General features: G+C 38.5%; 1 protein-coding gene across 4 annotated transcripts in view; it reads left to right on the top strand.

Annotated features, from left to right (window-relative positions):
- Positions 1 to 27,100, top strand: part of PAK3 (p21 (RAC1) activated kinase 3) — a 157,134-nt gene that overhangs the window by 29,215 nt on the left and 100,819 nt on the right. For all 4 annotated transcript variants that reach the window (XM_054580363.1, XM_054580362.1, XM_054580361.1 and 1 more), the window contains 3 exons: positions 6,786 to 6,823; positions 23,350 to 23,481; positions 24,307 to 24,472. In XM_054580363.1, coding sequence (XP_054436338.1) covers positions 6,786 to 6,823; positions 23,350 to 23,481; positions 24,307 to 24,472 — 336 coding nt within the window. The remainder of the gene's footprint in view (positions 1 to 6,785; positions 6,824 to 23,349; positions 23,482 to 24,306; positions 24,473 to 27,100) is intronic.

The following is a 27,100-nucleotide window of genomic DNA, read 5'->3' as shown; positions in this document are numbered from 1 at the left end:
GAAAGAAAAGTAAAGGAATAAATAAATAAATAAAGGAATAAACAAACAAATAAAAAGGCCCACCTACTACCATAGAAGTTTAATTCACAAAGTCAGGAAATCTAGAGGCCCAATTGAAGCAGAAGCAAAAATAAATAAATAAATAAATAAATAAATAACTTAACAGACTCTCACAAAAATGGGAAGAAAAAGAAGTTCCCCCGAAATGAGTGGAAAAGGGGACTCCCCACAGAGAGGGCTAAAGGAAATAGAGGCAAGGGAACTATCAGATATTGAATTCAAAACAATGGCTCTAAGGAAGCTCAATGAGGTCAGCCAGCTCAAAGATAATTATGAGAAACTGCAGAGAAACTATCAGGATCTTACAACAAACTATATCATCCTGGAAAAGGACATAGAAACTATCAAGAAGACACAAGAGGATATGAAGAATACCATTTCTGAATGGAAGAACACAGTCGAAGGAATCCAAAGCAGGCTGGATGAAGCCAAGGATCGAATCAGTGAGATGGAGGATAAGGTAGAAAAAAGCTCCCAGAAAGAACAAGAAATGGGAAAAAGACTCAAAAAGAATGAAGAGGCATTTAGGAAAATGTAGGATAACTGGAAACGCAATAATACCCACTTAATAGGGATACCAGAAGGAGAAGAAGAGGAGCAAGGGATAGAGAACCTCCTCGAAAAAGTAATGATGGAAAATTTCCCCAATTTGAGAAGACAAAAGGTCTCATGGATCCAGGAGGTACAGAGGACCCCACTCAAGAGGGACCTAAGGAGGTCCACTCCAAGACACATCATCATTAAAATGGCAACTATCAAAGACAGAGAGAATCCTCAAGGCAGCAAGGGAGAAGGAGAAAGTAACATACAAGGGGCCCCCGATAAGGCTAGGAGCTGACTTCTCAACAGAAACACTGCAATCCAGAAGGGAATGGCAACACATATTCCAAGTCATGAAAAGCAAGGGCCTGCAACCAAGGCTGCTCTACCCAGCAAGGCTCTCAATTAAAATAGAAGGGGAAATACGGAGTTTCGCAGACAAGAGAAGGCTAAAAGAATACATCTCTACCAAACCAGCACTGCAAGATATGCTAAAGGGACTGGTTTAAGAAGATGAAGGAAAAGAGTGAGAGAGAAAAACACAGGTCCAAAGAGAAAAAAATGAGTAAGTTTCTATCAGTAATATCTCTCAATGTGAATGGACTAAATGCCCCAATCAAAAGACACGGGATACCAGAATGGATAAGAAAACATGACCCACACATATGCGGCCTACAAGAGACTCATCTTAGAGCAAAAGACCTACACAGGTTGAAAGTAAAGGGATGGAAAAAAATATTCCAAGCAAATGGGCAAGAGAAGAAAGCAGGGGTTGCTATACTTATATCAGACAAAATAGATTTCAAAACAAAGGCCATAAAAAGAGACCCAGAGGGACACTTTATAATAAAGGAAGAATCTCTCAAGAAGGCATCAACATTCTAAACTTATATGCACCAACAAAGGAGCACCGAAATATATTAGGAAAATCTTGGACGACTTCAAAAAAGATATAGACAGCAACACACTGATAGTAGGGGATTTCAACACCCCATTGTCAAAAATGGACAGATCTTCCAAACAAAACATCAATAAGGATATTGTGGAGCTGAATGACGCACTGAATCAAATAGACTTAACTGACATATATATAAATTTCCATCCCAAAGAAGGAAAATACATAGTCTTTTCAAATGCTCATGGAAGTTTTTCAAAGATAGACCACATGATTAGGACACAAAACAGGCCTCAGCAAATTCAGGAAAACTGAAATAATACCAAACTTTTTCTCGGACCACAAGGGCTTGAAACTGGAAATCAACCTCAAAGAGAAACTTCAAAAGCTTGCAAACTCATGGAGACTGAACAGTAGACTATTAAACAAAGAAGGGGTCAATAATGAGATAAGAGAAGACATCAAAAAATTTCTGGAAACAAATGAAAATGAACATACAACAGTCCAAAACCTAGGGGACACAGCAAAGGCAGTCCTCAGAGGGAAGTTCATAGCAACACAGGCTTACCTAAAAAAAGATAGAAACATTTCAAAGAAGAGACCTAACACTACAACTTCCAGAACTGGAGAAACAACAACAAATACATCCCAGAGCAAGTAGAAGAAAGCAAATAGTCAAGAGTAGAGCAGAACTGAATGACATAGAGACAAAAAGAACAATTCAAAGGATCAAACAATCCAGAAGCTGGTTCTTTGAAAAGATAAATAAGATTGAGAAGCCTTTACGCAGACTCATCAAGAAAAAAAAGGAGAACTCAAATAAATAGTATCAGAAATGAAAGAAGAGAAATAACAACTGATACCACAGAAATACAAAGGATTGTCAGAAACTAGCATGAACAACTATATGCCAAGAAATTTGAAAACCTTGATGAAATGGACAAATTTCTAGAAAAGTGTAATCTTCCAACACTGGAGGAGGAAGAAACAAAAAGCCTGACAGACCGATAACAGCTGGGGAAATTGAAGCAGTCATCAAGAAACTCCCGGCACACAAAAGCCCAGGGCCAGATGGTTTCACAGGAGAATTTTACAAAACATTTAAGGAAGAGATAACCCCTGTCCTTCTCAGACTATTCCAAAAAAATCCAGGAGGAGGGAAGACTCCCAGACTCTTTTTATGATGCCACATCACCCTGATCCCAAAACCAGATAAAGACCCTACAAAGAAAGAAAACTACAGGTCAATTTCGTTGACGAACACAGATGCTAAAATTCTCAACAAAATATTGGCAAACCGCATCCAGCAATACAATAAAACGATTATCCACCACGATCAAGTGGGATTCATCCCAGGCATGCAGGGATGGTTCAATATACGCAAGTCAATAAACGTAATACATCACATAAATAAAAGACAAGACAAAAACCACACGATGATCTCGATAGATGCAGAAAAACCATTCGATAAGGTACAGCACCCATTTATGATCAAAACACTCAGCAAAATGGGAATAAATGGGGCATTCCTCAACGTAATAAAAGCCATATATGAAAAACCTACAGCCAACATCATACTCAACGGGCAAAAACCGAAAGCTTTCCCACTAAGATTGGGAACACAACAAGGATGTCCGCTTTCACCGCTTCTTTTCAACATCGTATTGGGAGTCCTAGCCACAGCGGTCAGACAAGAAAAAGACATAAAAGGCATCCAAGTAGGAAAGGAGGAAGTAAAGCCATCATTGTTTGCAGATGATATGATAGTGTACACAGAGAACCCTGTAGACTCCACCAAAAATCTCCTCAGCCTAATATGTGAATTTGGCAAAACAGCAGGATACAAAGTCAACATTCAGAAATCAAAGGCATTTTTGTACACCAGCAATGAAATAGAAGGAGAAATCAGAAAAAAAAAATACCATTCAATATAGCAAGAAGAAAAATAAAGTGCCTAGGAATAAATTAAACCAAAGAGGTAAAAGACCTGTATGCAGAAAACTATACAACATTGAAGAAAGAAATTAAGGAAGACACAAATAAATGGAAGCATATACCATGCTCATGGGTTGGAAGAATTAATATCATCAAAATGTCCATACTACCAAAAGCAGTTTATAGATTCAACACAATCCCTATTAAGATACCAATGACATATTTCACAGAAATAGAACAGACACTTCAAAAATTTATATGGAACCATAAACGACCCCCGAATAGCCGCAGCAATTTTGAGAAAGAAAAATAAAGTAGGAGGGATCACAATACCGGACATCAAACTCTACTACAAAGCCACTATACTCAAAACAATCTGGTACTGGCACTAGAACAGACCCATAGACGCCGAGAAATAAGCCCAGATCTATAGGAGCATCTAATATTGGACAAAGAAAGGGGGAAGAAGCATAAAATGGAGCAATAATAGCCTCTTCAACAAATGGTGTTGGGAGAGCTGGACAGCTACATGCAAAAAATTGAAATTGGATCATCAGCTGACACCATACACAGAAATAAACTCAAGATGAATAAAAGACTTAAATATAAGTTGTAACACCGTAAAAGTCCTAGAGGAGAACATTGGCAGGAAACTCAGATATCCCACGCAGCAATTTTTTCACTGATATGTCTCCTAAAGCAAGGGACATAAAGGAAAGGATAAACAAGTGGGACCTCATCAAAATAAGACGCTTCTGCACAGCTAAAGAAAACATCAGCAAAATGAAAAAGGAGGCAACCGTATGGGAAAATATATTTGCTAATGATACATCAGATAGAGGTTTGATCTCCAAGATATATAAAGAACTCTCTCGCCTCCACTCCAAGAAGACAAACGATCCAATCAAAAAATGGGCAAAGGACCTGGGCAGACGCTTTTCCAAGGAGGAGATACAGAGGGCCCAGAGACATTTGAAAGGATGCTCGGCATCACTAGCCATCAGAGAAATGCAGATCAAATCCACAATGAGGTACCTCCTCATTGTGGTCAGAATGGCCATCATAAAGAGATCAAGAAAAAACGGGTGCTGGCGAGGCTGTGGAGAAAAGGGAACCCTAATACACTGTTGGTGGGAATGCAGACTGGTGCAGCCACTGTGGAAAGCAGTGTGGAATTTCCTCAAAAAGCTGAAAAGGGAACTGCCTTTTGATCCAGTGATTCCTCTGCTGGGACTACACCCTAAGAATCCCAAAACGCCAATTCAAAAGAACCTATGCACCCCAATGTTCATAGCAGCACAATTTACAATAGCCAAGTGTTCGAAGCAACCGAAATGCCTATCAGTAGGTGGTTGGATAAAAAAACAATGGCACATTTTCACAATGGAATACTACGCAGCAGAAAGAAGAAAGAACTACTACACTTCACGAGAGCATGGATGGAAGATGGAACTGGAGAACATTATGCTAAGCGAAATAAGCCAGGGGGCGGAAGGCAAATACCATATGGTCTCACCTATAAGCAGAACCTAACCAACAATACAAAGATGCAAGGAAAATAAGACCAGTAATACTGAAAGGAGAAGAAACCAACAGAGACAAGAGGGAGGGAGGGAGCGGGGGGTGGGGAAAAAGAAGGGAAGGGGAAAGTCAAGGAACGTATAGCAAGGACTCATGGGCAAAACTAAAGGGGACGAGTTGAGGGAGTGTGGGAAGGAGGGAGGGGGCTAGGGAAAGTGGTGGGGGGTAGGCAGAGACAATTGTATTTGAAAAAATAAAATTCTAAAAAAATAAAATAAAAAACAGTTAAAAAAGAAATCCTTTCAGTTTTCTCATAATACTTTGCAGATTCTGAGAATTTGTTTTTATTCAAAGTTGCCACTGTTTCTTAATGCTTTTACTTTTGTTTTGAATTCTCTAAGTTCCAAAGAAAAGATCCTAAAAAGTATGTTGAAACACTACAGTATCTGAGTTATTACACTATTCTTAGTTGACTGAAATTTCACCATATGTTTTCTTGGTGCTCTAATGCTGCAACTGACTAATAGGATGCAGAGGAGATGAGTAGGGGAAAGGAAGGGCATGTAGAAGGGATGAAAGAAAGGAGGAAGAGAGGAGGAGAGGAAAGGAGGAAGTAGGGGACAAATTCTAGATATAGATGTATGGTAGTCCGCCCTTATTTGTGGTTTTGGTTTTTGTGGCTTTAATTACCCATGATCAACCATGGTCTAAAAATATTAAATGGAAAATTTCAGAAATAAATAACTCATAAATTTTAATTTGTGCACTGTTCTGAGAGTAATGAAATCAAATCTCATGTTGTTCTGTTCTATACCACCTGGAATGTGAACTGTCCTTTGTTCAATGTATCCACACTGCACACACCCCATGCCTATTAATCACTTATTAGCCATATAGGTCATCAGATTGGTTGTGGTTGTATCCCAGTGCTTTTATTCATGTATCCTTTATATTACTTAATAATGGCCCCAAAGTACAAATGTAATGATGCTGGCAATTTGGATATCCCAAAGGAAAGTCATAAAGTGCTTTCTTTAAGTGAAAAAGTGCAAGTTCTTTACTTAATAAGGAAAGAAAAAAATCATATGTTGAAGTTGCTAAAATCTATGGCAAGAATGAATCTTCTATTCATAATTGTGAAAAAATCCATGCTAGTTTGGCTGTCTGATTTCAAACTGCAAAAGTTACAGGTACAGTGTATTATGAATGCTTAGTTAAAATGGAAAAAGCATTAAATTTGTGGGAAAAAAGACATAAACTGAAAACCTAGATTCCATAAATTTTCACTTAACATCCTCCATAGGTTCTTGTAACTTCAGCTAAGCAACATTTAATGAAACAAATTTTACCATAAACTAACTGATATAAACAAGAATTAAGTTTCTACAGCATCTCATTAACATTATAAGGAAACAATGTTGACTGAAACAAAGTTATTTGAGGACCTGCTGTGTGTGCCTGTGTGTGTGTGCACACACAGGTTTGGTATTATCTCAGGTTTCAGGCCTGAATATATTGCCCACGTTGAGGAGCACTACTGTTTATAATCATTCCAATCCAGGAGTAGGTAATCTTAAGATTTCTCCATATTGATGAGATTCATTGAAAGCCTTCATTTAAAGTCTATAAATGACATGGTGATAATAGGCTAAAGATGTAAGAGTTTGAACTATATTAACAGAAACTGTGTTTTATTTTGTCATAATATCTATTTAATACTGAATTGGAGAATTTCATTTTGGCCAAATGCATTCAGATTTTTTAAAGTATGGTCTTTAAAAAAAATAAATGGTCTTTATGAAACAAAGGTGATAGCCTTATCTTCACTTTTCAGATAAAAGTGCACATGGATACATAGCTGCCCATGCTTCGGTAAGTGAAAAATTGAAAACAGTTTTATGTAATCAGTGTTTCTGGTAGTCCAACAGAATACAATTGTGCAGATCTAGGTTTTACGTATAGAGGCTTTAAAAAATGGTTTTTAAAAGTATAATTTAGATACATACTGTATGATTTTAGGTATATGAGTTACCTATAATAGTCAAAATCATAGAGACAGAAAGTGGTTGCTGAGAAGGCAGAAGTGGGGAGTTATTGTTTACTGGGTAAAGAATTTTAGTGTTGCAAGATGAAAAGAGTTCTGGAGTGGGTTGCACAACAATGTGAATACATTTGACACTTCTGAACTGTACACTTAAATCTAGTTAAGATGCTAAATTTTATGTTATGTATGTTTTACCACAATTAAAAATAAAATTTAAAAAGAAATTAAGGTCTTGAATGTAGGTGTTTAGTCTTATTTCTCCTCTTACAAGCTGAGTGAGTTTGGGGAGATGGCTTAGCTCCTCTGAGCCTTTCTTTCCTCAGCTTTAACTGGGTAAAACAGTAAATACCTCCTAAAACTTGCGTGAATATTGAATGTGATAATGCATGTAATATACTTAGTACATTACCTAGCACATGTTATGTTTATTAATTGTAAGTTACTATTACTATTATTTTTAGATGGCAACAAGAGGAAAAATTTACTCTCTCCATACATAAGGCTTGTGTGAGGTAATGGTACTTGTGCCTTGCTCAGATTACACAAAAGAGAACAGAATTCTCACTGGTCATTTCCTCTTGTCCTTTTTCTTTGCCAAAACAGCTCATTGGGCCACACTGAAAACAGCACATGAAGGGAAGTAATAGGATAGTCAGAAGGACGAAAATGCCAACATTCCATGATCAATGCATACCTTATGTCCCTTGATTTAATTAATATCATAATTGTGTGATACTGACTGGGTATTCTGGCAAATAGTTTTTATATTTTGGGTAGGTCAGTTATTTTAAATACCAATCTTCTAGGATGGTCTGTGCATTGATTTTTATTTTGTAAAGAGTTTATGTCTTCTAAGATATTGGACTTTTTTGAGCACGCTTCTATTGGTTTTGCTTGTCAAATTAAAACTAATCTGGATAATGACCAAAATATTCTATCAAATTAGGAAAATATGATGATCTCACTATTTGAAGATAAAACCACAGGATATTCACTTATTAAATATATATTATTCAAGCGCTTCCTTAAAGTCACTAGGAAATTTGGAGCACATGGACATAAACAAGCTCAATACAATATGGATCATGTTACATACCATAAATATGTTCATTTGCTATGAGAATTCAGAGGAAAGAGACTATTATTAGCTAGGGAAGTTAAAGGAAGTAGGCCCTCCCCCAAAGAGATTGAACTCAGTGCCTGATACAAAATAGTGTTTGGTACATATTTATCCAAGGTTGAGTTAGAAAATGGCTTCTATAAAACAGGGCATTTGAGCTAGACCTTGAGGGTCTAAAGGATTTGGATCTGTGAAGATGGAAAAGGGCATTCCAAGCAAAAGGAAAAGCATGAAAAAGGACATGGCAGTGAGGAAAGCAAGCAGAGAAAGGGGCGTAGGTTTGAATGAAGACTGAGATGCAAGAAAGGAAATTGTAGGAATTAAGCCCTGAAAGTTAAGTTGGAGTCAAATCATGGAGACCCTTAAATGCTATTCTAAGGAATCTGGCTTTCTTCAGTGTGTAGTGGAAAGTTCTTGAAATTTTTTAGAAGAGGAGTGTTAGATGATTAAAGCTTATGCTTTGAGAAGAGTAGTCTGACAGCAAAGTCCAGAATACATTGACAGAAGGTGAGACTGGATGAAAGGAGAGGAGCTGGGGGAGTATTGCAAGCCTCCAAGCCAGAGGTAATGAGGCCATAAGTGAGATAGTGGAGACAGGACTGGAGATTACAATCAAATTCCCAAGATGTTTAGGTTATTGATTGGATGTTGGAGAAGCGGTGATTTCCCCAAAGATGATTACAGGCTTAGAATCCTATGTGGTTGGCCAGAAAGATGGGGATGTCATTTTTTGGGAGTTGCAAATTTTTGTGAGAAGATGATGAGTTTCCTCTTAGATGGGTTGAGTCTGAAGGGCTGGCAGGACTTCCAGATGGAGATAATTGATTACACTGCTTGACTAAGGTTGGATTTCTTTTTTATTATCTCTAAATAGTAATATTTATTGGTGAAATTTGGTTTTCCCCCTCCCTTTCTATTTTTTGTTTTCTGTATTTTTTACAATATTATAATTTTTTGTTTCCTTTTTTATTGTTGTTCAAGTACAGTTGTTTCCATTTTCCCCCACTGCTCTCCCCCTCCCACCCACTCCCATCTCCCATCCTCAACCCTATCCCCCTTTGGCTTTGTCCATGGGTCCTTTATACATGTTCCTTGATGACCCCCTTCTTTTCCCTGCTATCCCCTTTCCACTCCTTTATTTAATGAACTCAATTAGACCCTTAAGTTCAGGCTGGAACACCTCAGTGGTACTCAGTTACTGAGGAATGGAGAATCGCACCTTGTGTTCTTATGGTTCTATGAGGAGATTTCACACTGTTGTTGTTGTTGTTATTTTGCATTAGAAAACTTCCAGTGGTCCTTGCTATCCTACAGGACCTACAGGACATGATTGAATGGAATTGACAACCCCTTATAGACATAGCCTGAAATGGTCACAAGTTTTGGCATCTTGTAGTAGCCATGCTACTAGAGAGGGAATTAGAAAAGAAGCAATGTTTTAGTCACCAAATGTTTTTAAATACTGTCTATATAATTAATATTGAATTCAGCAATACCTCCTATAGTCATATGACATCTGCTTTACAGCTCACTCATGATAGCTTCTTTGATATTAGTGTATTTATATGCTAAATATATATAAAAGTCCATGCTATTCATGGACTTTTCAATTTGAGGCTTTTTAAATATTTTATAATTTTATTGTACTATGGAGAGTGGAGTAATGCATTTAGAATCTTGGGCTAGTATTGCAAGTAGAAGGCAATGGCAAAAATATGAATATGCCATGATTTGTTCCTAGAGAATCTAGATGCATAGTCGACAGATACTGCTTTTGATTTTCAGTACTGGTTAACTTTGTCCATCTAGATTACTGGTTATCTTACTTTGCTTTGCATCAAAATTGCCTGGAGAGGCTCTTAAAATGCAGAATCCAATATTCTATTTCAAGAGTAGGTCTTAAATGGAACTTTGATATCTGAATTTCAAACAAGAACCAAAAGTTCCCCACAGATGATGCTTTGCATTATCTAAAGTCTCCAAAGTCCTTATTTCTAATTCCTTTGACCTTTATAAATTAAAATTGAAAAATAAATAAATATAAACTCAAAGAAAAGAGAGTTTTCTGAGATAGAACTTTTAGCTGGTATATTCTTTAGAGCAGGGAACTTGGACTCCATGGATGGGCTTCAAAAGATCTATGAATCTTTGAAATTATATGTAAGAGCATATATACCTTTGTGGTTTTTTTTAGGGGGGGGGAGTGGAATAGGCCAAATCGCTCAGAATTCTAAAAGAGTCCAGGACCCAACCCATATTAAGAATTACTTCCCCTGTCCCAGTGTATGTCATAATAAAAGTGTCACTAATACCTAATTTCAAAAAGACAAAAAATTCTTTACTGGCTTCCCATCTATCTTTATTTAAACACAATTATTCTTAGCCTGGAAGGGAAAGTGTAGCAACATGATACATTTGACTCCCGAAAAGTCCACCAGGAAAACCTGTTAATCAAGCTGTTTATTAAACTTACAGCCATAAAAAAGAACCCTACCTCGATATTCTTAGCTCTTAGAAAGGGGACATTACGGGAGAATATTAATAGGGTTTTAGCGCATGGCTGTGTGATTTTGAAGCAGGTCTTGCAAGGTAAGGAACAGGTTAGGATTAGACAGTGATGTATGTCAAAATAGTGTTAAAATAGCTTTGGGTTAGCAAGTATAGTGAAATGATGGGATTGAAGAGTCTTGGTGAACAGGCTGTTTTTCTTTTTTTTAACCCTCACCCAAGGACATGCTTATTGATTTTAGAGAGAGGGGAAGAGAGAGAGAGGGAGAGAGAAACATCAATGTGACAGGGAAATATGGATTCATTCTCTTTTGTACGTGCCCCAATTGGGGAACAAATAAGCGACTCCAGCATGTCCCCTGACCTGGAACTGAACCAGCAACCTTCCATTTTATGGATGACCCTCCAAACTGTGCCACACCAGCCAGGGTTGATCTGTTATTCTTTCCTTTTTTAATTAATTCATGAATTTTTTCAAATACAATTGTCTCTGCCTACCCCCCACCACTTTCCCTAGCCCCCTCCCTCCTTCCCACACTCCCTCAACTCGTCCCCTTTAGTTTTGCCCATGAGTCCTTGCTATACGTTCCTTGACTTTCCCCTTCCCTTCTTTTTCCCCACCCCCCGCTCCCTCCCTCCCTCTTGTCTCTGTTGGTTTCTTCTCCTTTCAGTATTACTGGTCTTATTTTCCTTGCATCTTTGTATTGTTGGTTAGGTTCTGCTTATAGGTGAGACCATATGGTATTTGCCTTCCGCCCCTGGCTTATTTCGCTTAGCATAATGTTCTCCAGTTCCATCTTCCATCCATGCTCTCGTGAAGTGTAGTAGTTCTTTCTTCTTTCTGCTGCGTAGTATTCCATTGTGAAAATGTGCCATTGTTTTTTTATCCAACCACCTACTGATAGGCATTTCGGTTGCTTCGAACACTTGGCTATTGTAAATTGTGCTGCTATGAACATTGGGGTGCATAGGTTCTTTTGAATTGGCGTTTTGGGATTCTTAGGGTGTAGTCCCAGCAGAGGAATCACTGGATCAAAAGGCAGTTCCCTTTTCAGCTTTTTGAGGAAATTCCACACTGCTTTCCACAGTGGCTGCACCAGTCTGCATTCCCACCAACAGTGTATTAGGGTTCCCTTTTCTCCACAGCCTCGCCAGCACCCGTTTTTTCTTGATCTCTTTATGATGGCCATTCTGACCACAATGAGGAGGTACCTCATTGTGGATTTGATCTGCATTTCTCTGATGGCTAGTGATGCCGAGCATCCTTTCAAATGTCTCTGGGCCCTCTGTATCTCCTCCTTGGAAAAGCGTCTGCCCAGGTCCTTTGCCCATTTTTTGATTGGATCGTTTGTCTTCTTGGAGTGGAGGCGAGAGAGTTCTTTATATATCTTGGAGATCAAACCTCTATCTGATGTATCATTAGCAAATATATTTTCCCATACGGTTGCCTCCTTTTTCATTTTGCTGATGTTTTCTTTAGCTGTGCAGAAGCGTCTTATTTTGATGAGGTCCCACTTGTTTATCCTTTCCTTTATGTCCCTTGCTTTAGGAGACATATCAGTGAAAAAATTGCTGCGTGGGATATCTGAGTTTCCTGCCAATGTTCTCCTCTAGGACTTTTACGGTGTTACAACTTATATTTAAGTCTTTTATTCATCTTGAGTTTATTTCTGTGTATGGTGTCAGCTGATGATCCAATTTCAATTTTTTGCATGTAGCTGTCCAGCTCTCCCAACACCATTTGTTGAAGAGGCTATTATTGCTCCATTTTATGCTTCTTCCCCCTTTCTTTGTCCAATATTAGATGCTCCTATAGATCTGGGCTTATTTCTCGGCGTCTATGGGTCTGTTCTAGTGCCAGTACCAGATTGTTTTGAGTATAGTGGCTTTGTAGTAGAGTTTGATGTCCGGTATTGTGATCCCTCCTACTTTATTTTTCTTTCTCAAAATTGCTGCGGCTATTCGGGGTCGTTTATGGTTCCATATAAATTTTTGAAGTGTCTGTTCTATTTCTGTGAAATATGTCATTGGTATCTTAATAGGGATTGTGTTGAATCTATAAACTGCTTTTGGTAGTATGGACATTTTGATGATATTAATTCTTCCAACCCATGAGCATGGTATATGCTTCCATTTATTTGTGTCTTCCTTAATTTCTTTCTTCAATGTTGTATAGTTTTCTGCATACAGGTCTTTTACCTCTTTGGTTTAATTTATTCCTAGGCACTTTATTTTTCTTCTTGCTATATTGAATGGTATTTTTTTTTTCTGATTTCTCCTTCTATTTCATTGCTGGTGTACAAAAATGCCTTTGATTTCTGAATGTTGACTTTGTATCCTGCTGTTTTGCCAAATTCACATATTAGGCTGAGGAGATTTTTGGTGGAGTCTACAGGGTTCTCTGTGTACACTATCATATCATCTGCAAACAATGATGGCTTTACTTCCTCCTTTCCTACTTGGATGCCTTTTATGTCTTTTTCTTGTCTGACCGCTGTGGCTAGGACTCCCAATACGATGTTGAAAAGAAGCGGTGAAAGCGGACATCCTTGTTGTGTTCCCAATCTTAGTGGGAAAGCTTTCGGTTTTTGCCCGTTGAGTATGATGTTGGCTGTAGGTTTTTCATATATGGCTTTTATTACGTTGAGGAATGCCCCATTTATTCCCATTTTGCTGAGTGTTTTGATCATAAATGGGTGCTGTACCTTATCGAATGGTTTTTCTGCATCTATCGAGATCATCGTGTGGTTTTTGTCTTGTCTTTTATTTATGTGATGTATTACGTTTATTGACTTGCGTATATTGAACCATCCCTGCATGCCTGGGATGAATCCCACTTGATCGTGGTGGATAATCGTTTTATTGTATTGCTGGATGCGGTTTGCCAATATTTTGTTGAGAATTTTAGCATCTGTGTTCGTCAACGAAATTGACCTGTAGTTTTCTTTCTTTGTAGGGTCTTTATCTGGTTTTGGGATCAGGGTGATGTGGCATCATAAAAAGAGTCTGGGAGTCTTCCCTCCTCCTGGATTTTTTTGGAATAGTCTGAGAAGGACAGGGGTTATCTCTTCCTTAAATGTTTTGTAAAATTCTCCTGTGAAACCATCTGGCCCTGGGCTTTTGTGTGCCGGGAGTTTCTTGATGACTGCTTCAATTTCCCCAGCTGTTATCGGTCTGTCAGGCTTTTTGTTTCTTCCTCCTCCAGTGTTGGAAGATTACACTTTTCTAGAAATTTGTCCATTTCATCAAGGTTTTCAAATTTCTTGGCATATAGTTGTTCATGCTAGTTTCTGACAATCCTTTGTATTTCTGTGGTATCAGTTGTTATTTCTCTTCTTTCATTTCTGATACTATTTATTTGAGTTCTCCTTTTTTTTCTTGATGAGTCTGCGTAAAGGCTTCTCAATCTTATTTATCTTTTCAAAGAACCAGCTTCTGGATTGTTTGATCCTTTGAATTGTTCTTTTTGTCTCTATGTCATTCAGTTCTGCTCTACTCTTGACTATTTGCTTTCTTCTACTTGCTCTGGGATGTATTTGTTGTTGTTTCTCCAGTTCTGGAAGTTGTAGTGTTAGGTCTCTTCTTTGAAATGTTTCTATCTTTTTTAGGTAAGCCTGTGTTGCTATGAACTTCCCTCTGAGGACTGCCTTTGCTGTGTCCCCTAGGTTTTGGACTGTTGTATGTTCATTTTCATTTGTTTCCAGAAATTTTTTGATGTCTTCTCTTATCTCATTATTGACCCCTTCTTTGTTTAATAGTCTACTGTTCAGTCTCCATGAGTTTGCAAGCTTTTGAAGTTTCTCTTTGAGGTTGATTTCCAGTTTCAAGCCCTTGTGGTCCGAGAAAAAGTTTGGTATTATTTCAGTTTTCCTGAATTTGCTGAGGCCTGTTTTGTGTCCTAATCATGTGGTCTATCTTTGAAAAACTTCCATGAGCATTTGAAAAGACTATGTATTTTCCTTCTTTGGGATGGAAATTTATATATATGTCAGTTAAGTCTATTTGATTCAGTGCGTCATTCAGCTCCACAATATCCTTATTGATGTTTTGTTTGGAAGATCTGTCCATTTTTGACAATGGGGTGTTGAAATCCCCTACTATCAGTGTGTTGCTGTCTATATCTTTTTTGAAGTCGTCCAAGATTTTCCTAATATATTTCGGTGCTCCTTTGTTGGTGCATATAAGTTTAGAATGTTGATGCCTTCTTGATAGATTCTTCCTTTATTATAAAGTGTCCCTCTGGGTCTCTTTTTATGGCCTTTGTTTTGAAATCTATTTTGTCTGATATAAGTATAGCAACCCCTGCTTTCTTCTCTTGCCCATTTGCTTGGAATATTTTTTTCCATCCCTTTACTTTCAACCTGTGTAGGTCTTTTGCTCTAAGATGAGTCTCTTGTAGGCCGCATATGTGTGGGTCATGTTTTCTTATCCATTCTGGTATCCCGTGTCTTTTGATTGGGGCATTTAGTCCATTCACATTGAGAGATATTACTGATAGAAACTTACTCATTTTTTTCTCTTTGGACCTGTGTTTTTCTCTCTCACTCTTTTCCTTCATCTTCTTAAACCAGTCCCTTTAGCATATCTTGCAGTGCTGGTTTGGTAGAGATGTATTCTTTTAGCCTTCTCTTGTCTGCGAAACTCCGTATTTCCCCTTCTATTTTAATTGAGAGCCTTGCTGGGTAGAGCAGCCTTGGTTGCAGGCCCTTGCTTTTCATGACTTGGAATATGTGTTGCCATTCCCTTCTGGATTGCAGTGTTTCTGTTGAGAAGTCAGCTCCTAGCCTTATCGGGGGCCCCTTGTATGTTACTTTCTCCTTCTCCCTTGCTGCCTTGAGGATTCTCTCTGTCTTTGATAGTTGCCATTTTAATGATGATGTGTCTTGGAGTGGACCTCCTTAGGTCCCTCTTGAGTGGGGTCCTCTGTACCTCCTGGATCCATGAGACCTTTTGTCTTCTCAAATTGGGGAAATTTTCCATCATTACTTTTTCGAGGAGGTTCTCTATCCCTTGCTCCTCTTCTTCTCCTTCTGGTATCCCTATTAAGTGGGTATTATTGCGTTTCCAGTTATCCTACATTTTCCTAAATGCCTCTTCATTCTTTTTGAGTCTTTTTCCCATTTCTTGTTCTTTCTGGGAGCTTTTTTCTACCTTATCCTCCATCTCACTGATTCGATCCTTGGCTTCATCCAGCCTGCTTTGGATTCCTTCGACTGTGTTCTTCCATTCAGAAATGGTATTCTTCATATCCTCTTGTGTCTTCTTGATAGTTTCTATGTCCTTTTCCAGGATGATATAGTTTGTTGTAAGATCCTGATAGTTTCTCTGCAGTTTCTCATAATTATCTTTGAGCTGGCTGACCTCATTGAGCTTCCTTAGAGCCATTGTTTTGAATTCAATATCTGATAGTTCCCTTGCCTCTATTTCCTTTAGCCCTCTCTGTGGGGAGTCCCCTTTTCCACTCATTTCGGGGGAACTTCTTTTTCTTCCCATTTTTGTGAGAGTCTGTTAAGTTATTTATTTATTTATTTATTTATTTATTTTTGCTTCTGCTTCAATTGGGCCTCTAGATTTCCTGACTTTGTGAATTAAACTTCTATGGTAGTAGGTGGGCCTTTTTATTTGTTTGTTTATTCCTTTATTTATTTATTTATTCCTTTACTTTTCTTTCTGGGCCTGCCTCTGATGATGTCAGTTGTTGACCGTATATGACTTTGAGTCGTTTGTTTGAGCTTTCCAGGAGTCTATTGTCTGTGTCTGACTCCTGCTTTGGGCAGCTCTCTGACCCCTTCAGCCAGGGATCCACTATTTCTGTGGATCACTTTGCACTCTCCCGCCGGCTCCTTGAGTGCACTCCCTTGCCCGACAGGATCCCCGGCCCGACAGGATCTGCAGCCCGCCTGGGCCCTTATTCGCCCAACCTTGCACACTCGTCTAGTGCCTGAGCCCGGCGGGCGCCCCGGGACTGGTCAGTTTAGGGTCTTCTATTGTGTGCTTTCCCTGCTTCTGGCTTTTGGGGGCGTCGCCTGGCCTCGCCAAATGGATACTAAGGAAACGGGAGGAAGTCAGCTCCAGGACTCTCCGGTTAATCCTGTCTCCAGTCTCTCCTCCAGGGACTCTGGGCAGCTCTGTGACGCCTTCCGCCCAGAATCCACTATTTCTGCGGACCGCTGTGCACTCCCGGGCCATGAGGGTCCATTTACGCCTGCCCTCACCGATCTGCGCACTCCCTCGCAGTCCCCATCAGCCCCTACCCTGTGGTAGCCTTGCCCGCCCGCACGGGTACACACACATGCTCGCCAACCCTCGCTGGCCATGCAGCGCGAGTGTGCGTACCTGGACTGAGTGATTTTGGGCTGTCTATTGTGTGCTTTTCAGCTTTGGGCTCTTTGGGGGTCTGACCTGTTCCTGCACAATGGAGACTATGGAAAGGAGAAGGAGTCGGGACTCCTCGGTTCCTCCTCCTGTTCTTTCCCCAACACCTCTATCTCCAGTCTTTCCTCAGGGGTTTCTGGGCAGTTCTGTGACCCCTTCCGCCAAGGATCCACTCCTTGTGCGGATGGCGTTGCAATCGTGGGCAGTCTGGTTCGTGCGCGCCTCGCTTCTGCCTCTGGGGACGCGCCCTGACTGCCCAAGATGGAGACTAGGGAATGGGGAGGGAGTCAGGTCTCCCCAGTTCCTCCTCCCGTTCTTTCCCCAACGCCTCCGTCTCCAGTCTCTCCTCAAGGCCTCAATGCAGCTGTGTGACCTCTTCGGCCAGGGATCCTGTATATCTTCCAGCTTGTCTGCACTTAGCCCCCCAGCTCACACACGCACAAGCTGTGTGCAGAGCGCACAAAAGGCAGGTTAATTGGTTCCCTTATGCCTGAGCGAGATGGTAGCTGCAGAGTGGGAGGTACGTTATCACCGGGGCTCCACCGGCCGTCGTGTCAGTTCTCTTCACAAAGTCTTCCTCACCAATCTTTTCCCAGGCACCAGCCATCTCTGCTGCCGCCTCTACCCAGAGATCAAGGAGGGTGGCTCCCACTGCACTTTTTGCGTTGGCCCTATAAATGTCTCTTTGCATCCCGAGCCGCCTGTCTCTGGCAGAGAGTGCCCCTAAGCTTTCGGGGTTGTGTTTTATGTGTGTTTTCCTGGTTTTAGCTGCTGTGGTCTAGATGTCCCTGTTTATGATTCAGACCCCGTTCTTCTCAGGGGGAGCTTACTGGCCCTTTCAATGTCCCTGTGGTACTGGTGCCCATGGACACCCAGCCCACCCTCTCAAGCCTCCACCACACTTCTTACCCCTTGGGATGTGTGAGAGTTGAATCCACTGTCTGTCTGCAGCTCCAAAGCTCCTCTCCCACTATCGTTCCATTGTTTTCCAGGTGATTTCTCCACTATTTATTCACAATTCCAGTTTGGTCTTGGGAGGAGGTCAGCGTGACTCCCATTCACTCCTCCGCCATCTTCCTCTCTGATCTGTTATTCTTAATAAGCAAAATACTTCAGATGGTTTAGTCTTAGCTTCCAAGAGCAAGTATTTCTTAAAGGAAAAATTTATTTTTGTTTGTTCTCAGTATTGTTTAATAGATCAACAGGAAAATATGCTCTGTTTTGATATTATTTAAGGTTACAAAAAAGTGTGTCCAGTCCCAATATTACTTATACAGAGATAGCAAACATGCCAGGTCCCAGTATTATTTAATTGGAACAGGCAATCATGTTAATTTCTGTTGTCAGTATCAAGGACTGGTATTCTAGGTGTACTGCGTGTTAGTTAATGCTCCCTGGTCCAAAGAATATCCAAAACATAATGTCCACTGAAGGCCTCACGTTCTTTCCAATGAAACAACCAACCTGACAGCATAGTATTTGCTCCCACATGATGTCCCACACAATAATGTCTTCTTTCTCCCCACATGAAATAAGAATAATGAGGATAGTAATTAATGTTAAGAATAGTCAGTGAAATTTTGCAGGAGGATTTTTCTCTAGTAAAATAGTAAGAATTGAGATGTGCAAAGTTGCTGCTTGGCCAGTAGTCAGTGATTGGTCTTTGTACCAGTTTACACATTGGGTCAAGATACCTAAACCTTGGCCCATTATATTTGCCAGCAGGGCAATTCTTAGATCTTTAAAGCTATATATATACTCTAACTTATGGAAGCCACATGATGCATTGTATCAAATATTTTAAAGGTCCTTATCCATCACTTCATATTTTGTTATAAACATTTAAAAGTGATTTTTAGAATAATGATTTTGAAATTTTTTTATTACAAGTAACATTTCATTTATTGTTAGGTATAATTTATTGGAAATCATTATGAATACTCAAGAATTTTTACTAAATAGGACAATCTAACTTACAATTTGTTTTTTAATATAATGAAATTCCTATAAATACTAAATTTAAATGACTAGTTAAGATACAGTTAAATTTAATACACATTTAATTAGCTATTAACTAACTGAGACTGTATAGTTTTCTTGTGGGATTTATTTCTCATTTAAAACATTTTTTTGATATGTTATTGATCATGCTATTAACAGCTGTCCCATTTTTTTCTCCCCTTTATCGCCATCCGTACTGCATCTCCTCCCTTCAGCATTCCCCCCTCCCCATAGTTAATGTCCATGGGTCATACATATAAGGTTTTTGGCTTCTCTATTTCCTATACTATTCTTAACCTCCCCTGTCTATTTTGTAGCTATCATTTATGTTTCTTATTCCCTGTACCATTTCCTCCATTCTCCCCCATCTCCCTCCCCTCTGATAACCCTACATGTGATCTCCACTTCTGTGATTCTGTTCCTGTTCTGGTTGTTTGCTTAGTTTGTTTTTGAGTTTGTTTTTGTTTTTAATATCAGTTGTTGATAGTTGTGAGTTTTTTGTCATTTTACTGTTCATAGTTTTTTATTTCTTCTTTTTCATAGATAAGTCCTTTTTAACATTTCAAATAATAAGGGCTTGGTGATGATGAACTCTAACTTTACATTATCTGGGAAGCACTTTATCTGCCCTTCTATTCTAAATGACAGCTTTGCTGGATAGAATAATCTGTTCAGCAAAGCTGGATAGATTACTTGGTCTTTGTTTGTTCCTTCTGTTCCAAATCATTGATTTGAGTCCTGGTTTCCTTCCCTTCACTATTGGTTCCCTGCATATTTTTCTTTATTGCACTTTGTGTAGCCTTCACTTCTTCCTCTATTTTGTGACAATACTCAACAATTTCTGTGGGCATCCTGATTACCAGTGTTTTGAACTCTGTATCTGATAGGTTGGGTATCTCCTCATTGCTTACTTCTTTCCCTGGAGTTTTGATCTGTTCTTTCATTTGGGCCATATTTCTTTGTCTCAGTGCACCTATTACATTGTAAAGGGGCAGAGACTTAGGTATTCACCAGAGTGGGGCAATCCATTTGGCTGCATTGTGGTGCTGTATTTAGGGGAGGAGTCAGAGAGGGAATGATTCAGCTTGCTCAGCTGTCATCCCACCTTCAGTCACTTCCCCCACTATCCACAAGTGAAATGAGCCCTTTGAGGTGCTTCCCTGGTGCTGATTCCCAGGTGGGTGAGCTTGTGTATATTCTAGGACCCCGAGGGCCCCTCCAACGGACTCTCCTGTGAGACTGGCAGTTTTTCCCACCACTGCAACCCCCACAGGTTTTTACAGCCAGAGGTTTTTTAAGCTTTATTTCCCCCCTCTGGAACCATGGGTGGTACAGTCTGTCTCACTCCCCATGCAAATATAGGACTGCACAGTCTACCAGCTGCCACCTTGTTGTGCATCCTATCCACCCTGGCTGCCCATCTCCACCCCTCCAACTGATCTGGATGAATGTTTAATCTTTAACTCCTTGGTTGTCAGACTTCCATACAGTTAAATTTTCTGGTAGTTCTGGTTATTTTTTGTTTTTAAATCTATTGTTATCCTTCTTTTGGTTGTGCAAGAAAGCAAAGCATATCTACCAATGCCTCCATCTTGGCCAGAAGCTATTTCTCATTTAAAACATTTCCAGGCCCATAATATAGCTTATTTTTTGTAGACATGGTTCATATTGCCTAGTAGATAAAATAGCTTTGTTTGCCATATAAAAAGTATTTAGTTTATATGTAGGTTCTGTGCTTCTACCAAGGAACAGTAATTAGTTGCAGTTTTTTATCCCAGCTGGCATAAGATAGAACAGAACTCTCTGGAACAAAATAACAAATCAAATATCATTACCCAAAAGCTTTCTCCCTGTGCCCGCTGAAATGCCCTGAAGAGTTAGCTTTTCATAAGAAGAAGCTATTCCCCCCCCTCTTTAAACAATGTTATTAACATATATTGCTATACACATAAAAACAATACAATATAATAGCTAAGCTGTTTTGTCTAAATTAAGAATACATATAGGTGCAGAAACAGACCCATAGATACAGAGAACAGACTGATGGAGTTGGGGTTAGGGGAGAGGAGTTGGGGGACTCAGTAAAAATGATGAAGGGATTGAAGTACAAGTTGGTAGTTGCCAAATAGTCATGGGGATATAAAATACAACATAGGGAATATAGTCAATAATATTGTAATTATTATGTATGGTGCCAGGTGGGAACTGGAAATATATTGTGGAACACTTTGTAAAGTATATGATTGTCTAACCCACTATATGGTACACCTGAAACTAATACAAAATAATATTCAATGCATACTGTAATTGAAAAATAAATAAGTAAAAATAAATTTAAAAATTGTCTGACTTGCTACATAGAAAAAGATTAAATATAGGTGTATAAATAAGCAATCCATTTTCAATTAAGCATATACACTTCGAACTATAAACCACTCATTATGTATATCAAGCAATCAAATAGAATTTCAAATAACTTTAAGTTGTCTCCTTTCTCACAAGAGACAAACTTTGTTGGCTCTGATCAGATATATGTTTACACCTTATTCCAACACAGGTTTGTGCATGATTGTAGAAAAACCACAGTAAACTTATAATCATAGACTGATGTAGTTTTATATAAGTCTATTAGTAGGCTGCCTGTATCTGACTCAGGAGATTTGTCCTCAATAAATAAAAATTCTTTTTAAGATTAGCCTGAGTCAGTATACCTGTAGAAATAAACAAAGACCAAATAAATAAATATATGTACATACACAAAGAAAAAAATCTAAAACCAACTATAATAGTGCTTTTCAACAGAAACTTAATAAAAACTATATATGTAACTTTAAATTTTCCAGTAGCCATATTTAAAAATGTAAAAAGAAAAAAGTAAAATTATTTTTAGTAAAATATGTTACTTAACCCAATATATTCAAAATATTATGTCAACATATACTCTATAAAAGGCATTAAGAAAAATATCCAATTTTTCATATTGAATATTTACTCTCTTGTGTGCGCTTTACAGTTACAACTCACCTCAGTTCAGACTAGCCAATAATAAGTGTTTAGTAATCATTTATGGCGAGTGGCTGCCACATTGGACATAAATTATCTCCATCGTAGTTCAGTGGGTTTTAAACTTGAGGCTGTATCTGTATCATCTGGAAAGCTTATTATAACAAAGATTGCAAGTCCCCACTTCAAAAGTATCTGATTCATAGATCTGGATGGAACCTGAGAATATGCCTTTCTAATAAGTTCCTTGATAATGCTGATGTTGCTAATCTGGGGACCACAGTTTGAGAACCATGACCATAGTTCTTTTGAAATCCAGCTTTGGATCCATTTTACCAAATGATCAAGAAGTGACCATAGATGCCATGGTTGTTTTTGTTATTTTTGGTGCTGGCATTATTGCATTTTTTAACATTGCAAATCACCATTTACCTGTTGGTTAAAATGGAATAATTATTTATGTAGATCTTCATGTCTGTTACTCTCTGAGTGGTGGATTTCAGGGGGCTGAACAGGGAAGAAACATTCATGGGTTTGCTTGTACTTAGTATTTTTAGAGCTGTCTTAATACCATATCCATACTTATGCTCTGATCTTTAAACACAAAATAGCCCTTTTCTGGTTAACGACCTGTCAATATACAAATGGACTATTTTCCCAGTACAAATTCAAACCTTTAATAGTAGTTAATTTGATTTTTAAAATATATTCATTGATTTTGATAACATTGAACTTTAAAATAGTAAATTAATATCTCCCTGTTTTTTTAGCTCAGTGGAAAATAAATAAGCATTTTTATTTTTTTTTATTAAATTAATTTATTTACTTTTTAAATACATTTGTCTCTGCCTTCCCCCCACCTCTTTCCCTTGCCCCCTCCCACCTTCCCTCCCTCAGCTCTTCCCCTTTGGTTTTGTCCATGAGTCCTTGCTATATGTTCCTTGACTTTCCCCTTCCCTTCCCTTTCCCTGCCCCCCCACCCTTCCCTCTTGTCTCTGTTGATTTCTTTTCCTTTCAGTGTTGCTGGTCATATTTTCCTTGCTTCTTTGCATTGTTGGTTAGGTTCCGCTTATAGGTGAGATCATAAGGTATTTGTCTTTCGCCCCCTGGCTTTAAATAAGCATTTTTAAATTTCATGTTGTTTAAAGCATGACCTGAATTTATCTCTGAATGGGGGCAGGTCCTGGCCACCAAATTTTATCTCTGAATTTTATCTCTGCTTCTTTGTAAAAGATGCCATACCCTCCTAACCCTACTTAGTTAAATATTTTATTTCCCCTGTCTCATTTTTGAAGGAAAGCAATGAGGAATTAATACCAGGTCTTTTAACTTTGTTTTTGTCATAAGAGTACAAAAACAGCATCGGAGCCTCCTTTGGCTCCTCCTGTGTCTGAAGAAGAAGATGAAGAAGAGGAAGAAGAAGAAGATGACAATGAGCCCCCACCAGTTATTGCACCAAGACCTGAGCATACAAAATCAGTAAGTCACAAGTGACTATTTCCAAATGATTCAAAAGATGTCCTTGGGAACAGTCACACAGTAAGAATCTAGTTAATCAACTAGTATCTGTTGAACATCTACTATGTTCTAAAACTTAAGGGTGGAAGTTTAGCAGATGACAGTTAGAGAATAGTACCAAACAATATGCCAATAAATGTTAAGTTATAAAACTCTACAGATATTAAGATAGAGAAAAAAGTACATATGAATCAGTTAGGAAGACTTGTATAAACAGAGGCACCAGTACCAGAACTAGCACAACATATGTGGGAGTCTTAAAGGTCCAGCTCCTCAGAGCTTCCAAGGGCAGAAACGTGAAGTTCTTTTTTAATATAAGTCACTTGTCTTTTAAAAACTCATTGAGGGTTGAGATGCAGAATAGGAGGAGGGATGAGTAGGCAAAGCACAGACAATAATTAGAGCAGTGAAAATACTCTGCATGAAACCATTATCATAGATAAATGTCACTATACATTTGTCCAAACCCATAAAATGTACTACACTCAGAGTGAACTGTATGTAAATTATGGGCTTTGTGTGATTATGATGTCAATGTAGTGTTATCAGTTGTAACAAATGCAGTAATCCGGTAAGGATATGTTGATAACATGTGAAGCTATGCATAGGTGGGGTCAGAGGGTATTTGGGAAATCTCTGTACCTTCCCCTAAATGTTGCTGTGAACCTAAAACTCCTTAAAATTTATGTTGACTACAAAAACTCACTTATATGACAGTGTCTTGACTTCATACCTTTTCCTTGCCCTGCTGTTTTAATTGTAGAACTATTTTTTCTTGTCTTTAAGATCTACACTCGTTCTGTGGTTGAATCCATTGCTTCACCAGCAGCACCAAATAAAGAAGTCACACCACCTTCTGCTGAGAACGCAAATTCTAGTACTTTGTATAGAAATACAGATCGACAAAGGAAAAAATCCAAGATGACAGATGAGGAGATTCTAGAGAAGCTAAGTGAGTCTTCTGCTCATCATTACTTTCTTCATGGAATGGTTTCTCATAAAATAGACTGAGTATTGATCCTTTAGAAGTCTGAGTCTGCTTGCATGAACTCCAGGTTCCCTGAAGTCATGTGATTTAAAATTTGGGACTTACTGTGTATTTTAGATCAATCTCTCCCTCACAATCCTAATTTTATAGAAACTAAATATTTTCACTTGAAAAAATTAATTAAGCTGAAAACTTGACAAAATTAATTTAGTAAGTTTTAGTTTAAGATTATACTCCCAAAAGGAATAAAATAGTCTGATGACATGTCTTATGATGATACCCCAAGGGCTCCCAATTGACCAATCAATCACAATAGATAAGTCAAACAAAACCTAACATGATCAATCAAAACTGTCAGCCACAATAATATAGCCTTTTTCCTTAATTTAGTAACATTTCTCTGTGGAGATGGGGCAAGGCCAACAAAAGCCAGCAGCCTCCTTCTCACAGTGTCATTAATGTGTACATGCTTGTGCATACACATTTACTCCAGTTTTGCAAAACACTCTTCCTGTTAGCATTCTGGGTCAAAGAGATTTTTTTAAAAACCATTCTCTTCTGAAAAGAGTAAAGGTCTGTAAAATATACTCATATTCATTAAACCTATATAACAGAAGCCTTTATTACATTACTAGTTATCCACAGGAGTGCCCTCAATCTAACTCCTACTTACCTTCAAAAGTCAGCTGAAACATTGCCTCCTCAGAAAAGCCTTCCTTGTCTCTCCCAGTCTAAGTACTCCTCTTCTTTGCTGACTTTATGGCAGAAAATATCACATTATACTAGTCTGCCTCCTTCCTTCACTTAGACTGTGAGCTCCTCAAAGGCAGAGACTATATCTTCTTTCCCTGTATGTAGACCTGATAAAGTGTCTAGTACATAAAGGCACTTAACAAATGCTTCTTGAGTGAATGGATGAAAAAATAAGCAAGCAAATATATCTTTACTGGGTCCATCCTTGTCTGTTCTATGCCAGAATCTTTGGAGGAAACAATAGAAAAATAATTTCCTGCCATCAAGAAAATTACAATTTTATTTGTAAGATAAGATTTAATAGTGTGATGTAATTAGAAAATAAGAAGCCATTTAATTTCAAGCACATGTCTATCTAAAATACCTCAAAAAAAGGAGGAGAGCAGCTTAGGGGAGCTATAGGTCCTAAGAAAACTCTGCAGAGTTGGTTCTAGGGCCATTTTGCCTTCTGGTGGGCATTTGTCAATGTCTAGAGGCATGTTTATTGTCTTGACACAGGGAGTGCATGTGGCATCGAATGGGATGGACTAGGGATGTTTCTGAATACTCTACAATGTAAGTGACAACACCAATATTTTCCCCTCTGCAACAAAGAATTATTCAGCCCTAAATGTCAGCAGTGCTGAGGTTGAGACATTCTGAGCTTGAGGTATTTTAGAAAGGCAAAGGTTTGTGATGCAGCTGTCTGTGAGCACTCAGAACTGGAATTGCTGAACTTTAGCCAACTGAATTTACTATACATGATTGAATATGCCTCCAGTGTAATGCCAGCTATTTGTTGTAGTAACAATAGTAATCATTCCCATTTATTGAGCACTTTGTATGTTGGCCACTTTAAATACATTATCAAGTTCAAGTTTTACAATAATCCCTTGTGGTAGATTTTAATATCCTCATTTTACAGATCAGTGGAATTATGTCTCAATAAGCTAATGTGAACAGGTCACCAAACTAATGAGTGGCAGAGCCAGAGTTTGAACTCAAATCTGTTTGCCTTTGAAGCTTACACCATTTCCATTACCTGCTTTGTGTCTGCATGTCCCAACTGTCTACATGTGTAAAAGGGAAGGAAAAAATAAAAGAATTGCGGGCATAATTTCAGTTCCGTTCTTCAGACAATTGCCTGTTTTTTCCTTTATTTTGTATATGTAGACATGACCTATGGGGTTATATTAGATGTTAAAAATCTAACAGCCTTGCTTTAGTAAAAATGACTGTCATTTGGTATCTGTTTTAGATTTATTAGAGTTAAAATACATTTATAGCCTTCTTAAATTCAGTGACAGAGAAACAAGCATTATTTTCTTGGGCTAAAAACTTGCTTTGCTTACAAACTGTAATGGTACTGGAGCTGTGGACTTTCTAATTCGTTGTTTACTCTGTTCTTTACTGAGCAATACAATGAACAGGAGAAAATGACCTTTGATTGTATTTTAAATTATGAATTAACTGTTTCCTTCCCTGTTGGGGAAAGTTTGGCTCTAGAGAGAATCATTTTCACTCTAGTCAATTGGCCACCTATAACTGTTGGCCAACCCTAATTTGTACTTACAAGACCTTGGAGGGAAGAACCTGCAAAGAAATGGGAGATTGCTTCTCATGAATCAGATTCAGACTATACTGCATAGTCTGCAAAGTCAGTCTTTCCTACTCCTACTCCATCTGCACCCTCTCTGTGCCCTCTCTCTGCCACTTACTCACTGTATGGCCTTTGCCAAATTATTTAGCCCCTCTCAGTCTCAGTCTCTTATCTGACAAATTGGGATACAAATCATAACTACATATTAATAGTTTGTCTATAGATAGATTTGATGTAGTTGTACCAATGGCTGAAAGGAC

The sequence above is a fragment of the Pteronotus mesoamericanus genome, unplaced genomic scaffold (genome assembly GCF_021234165.1).
Source record: "Pteronotus mesoamericanus isolate MK-2021 breed Mesoamerican mustached bat unplaced genomic scaffold, CSHL_Meso_final contig_58, whole genome shotgun sequence".
Classification (NCBI taxonomy): domain Eukaryota; kingdom Metazoa; phylum Chordata; class Mammalia; order Chiroptera; family Mormoopidae; genus Pteronotus; species Pteronotus mesoamericanus.
Note: the sequence above shows the minus strand (reverse complement) of the source record. Positions and strands in the feature narration are given on the sequence as shown.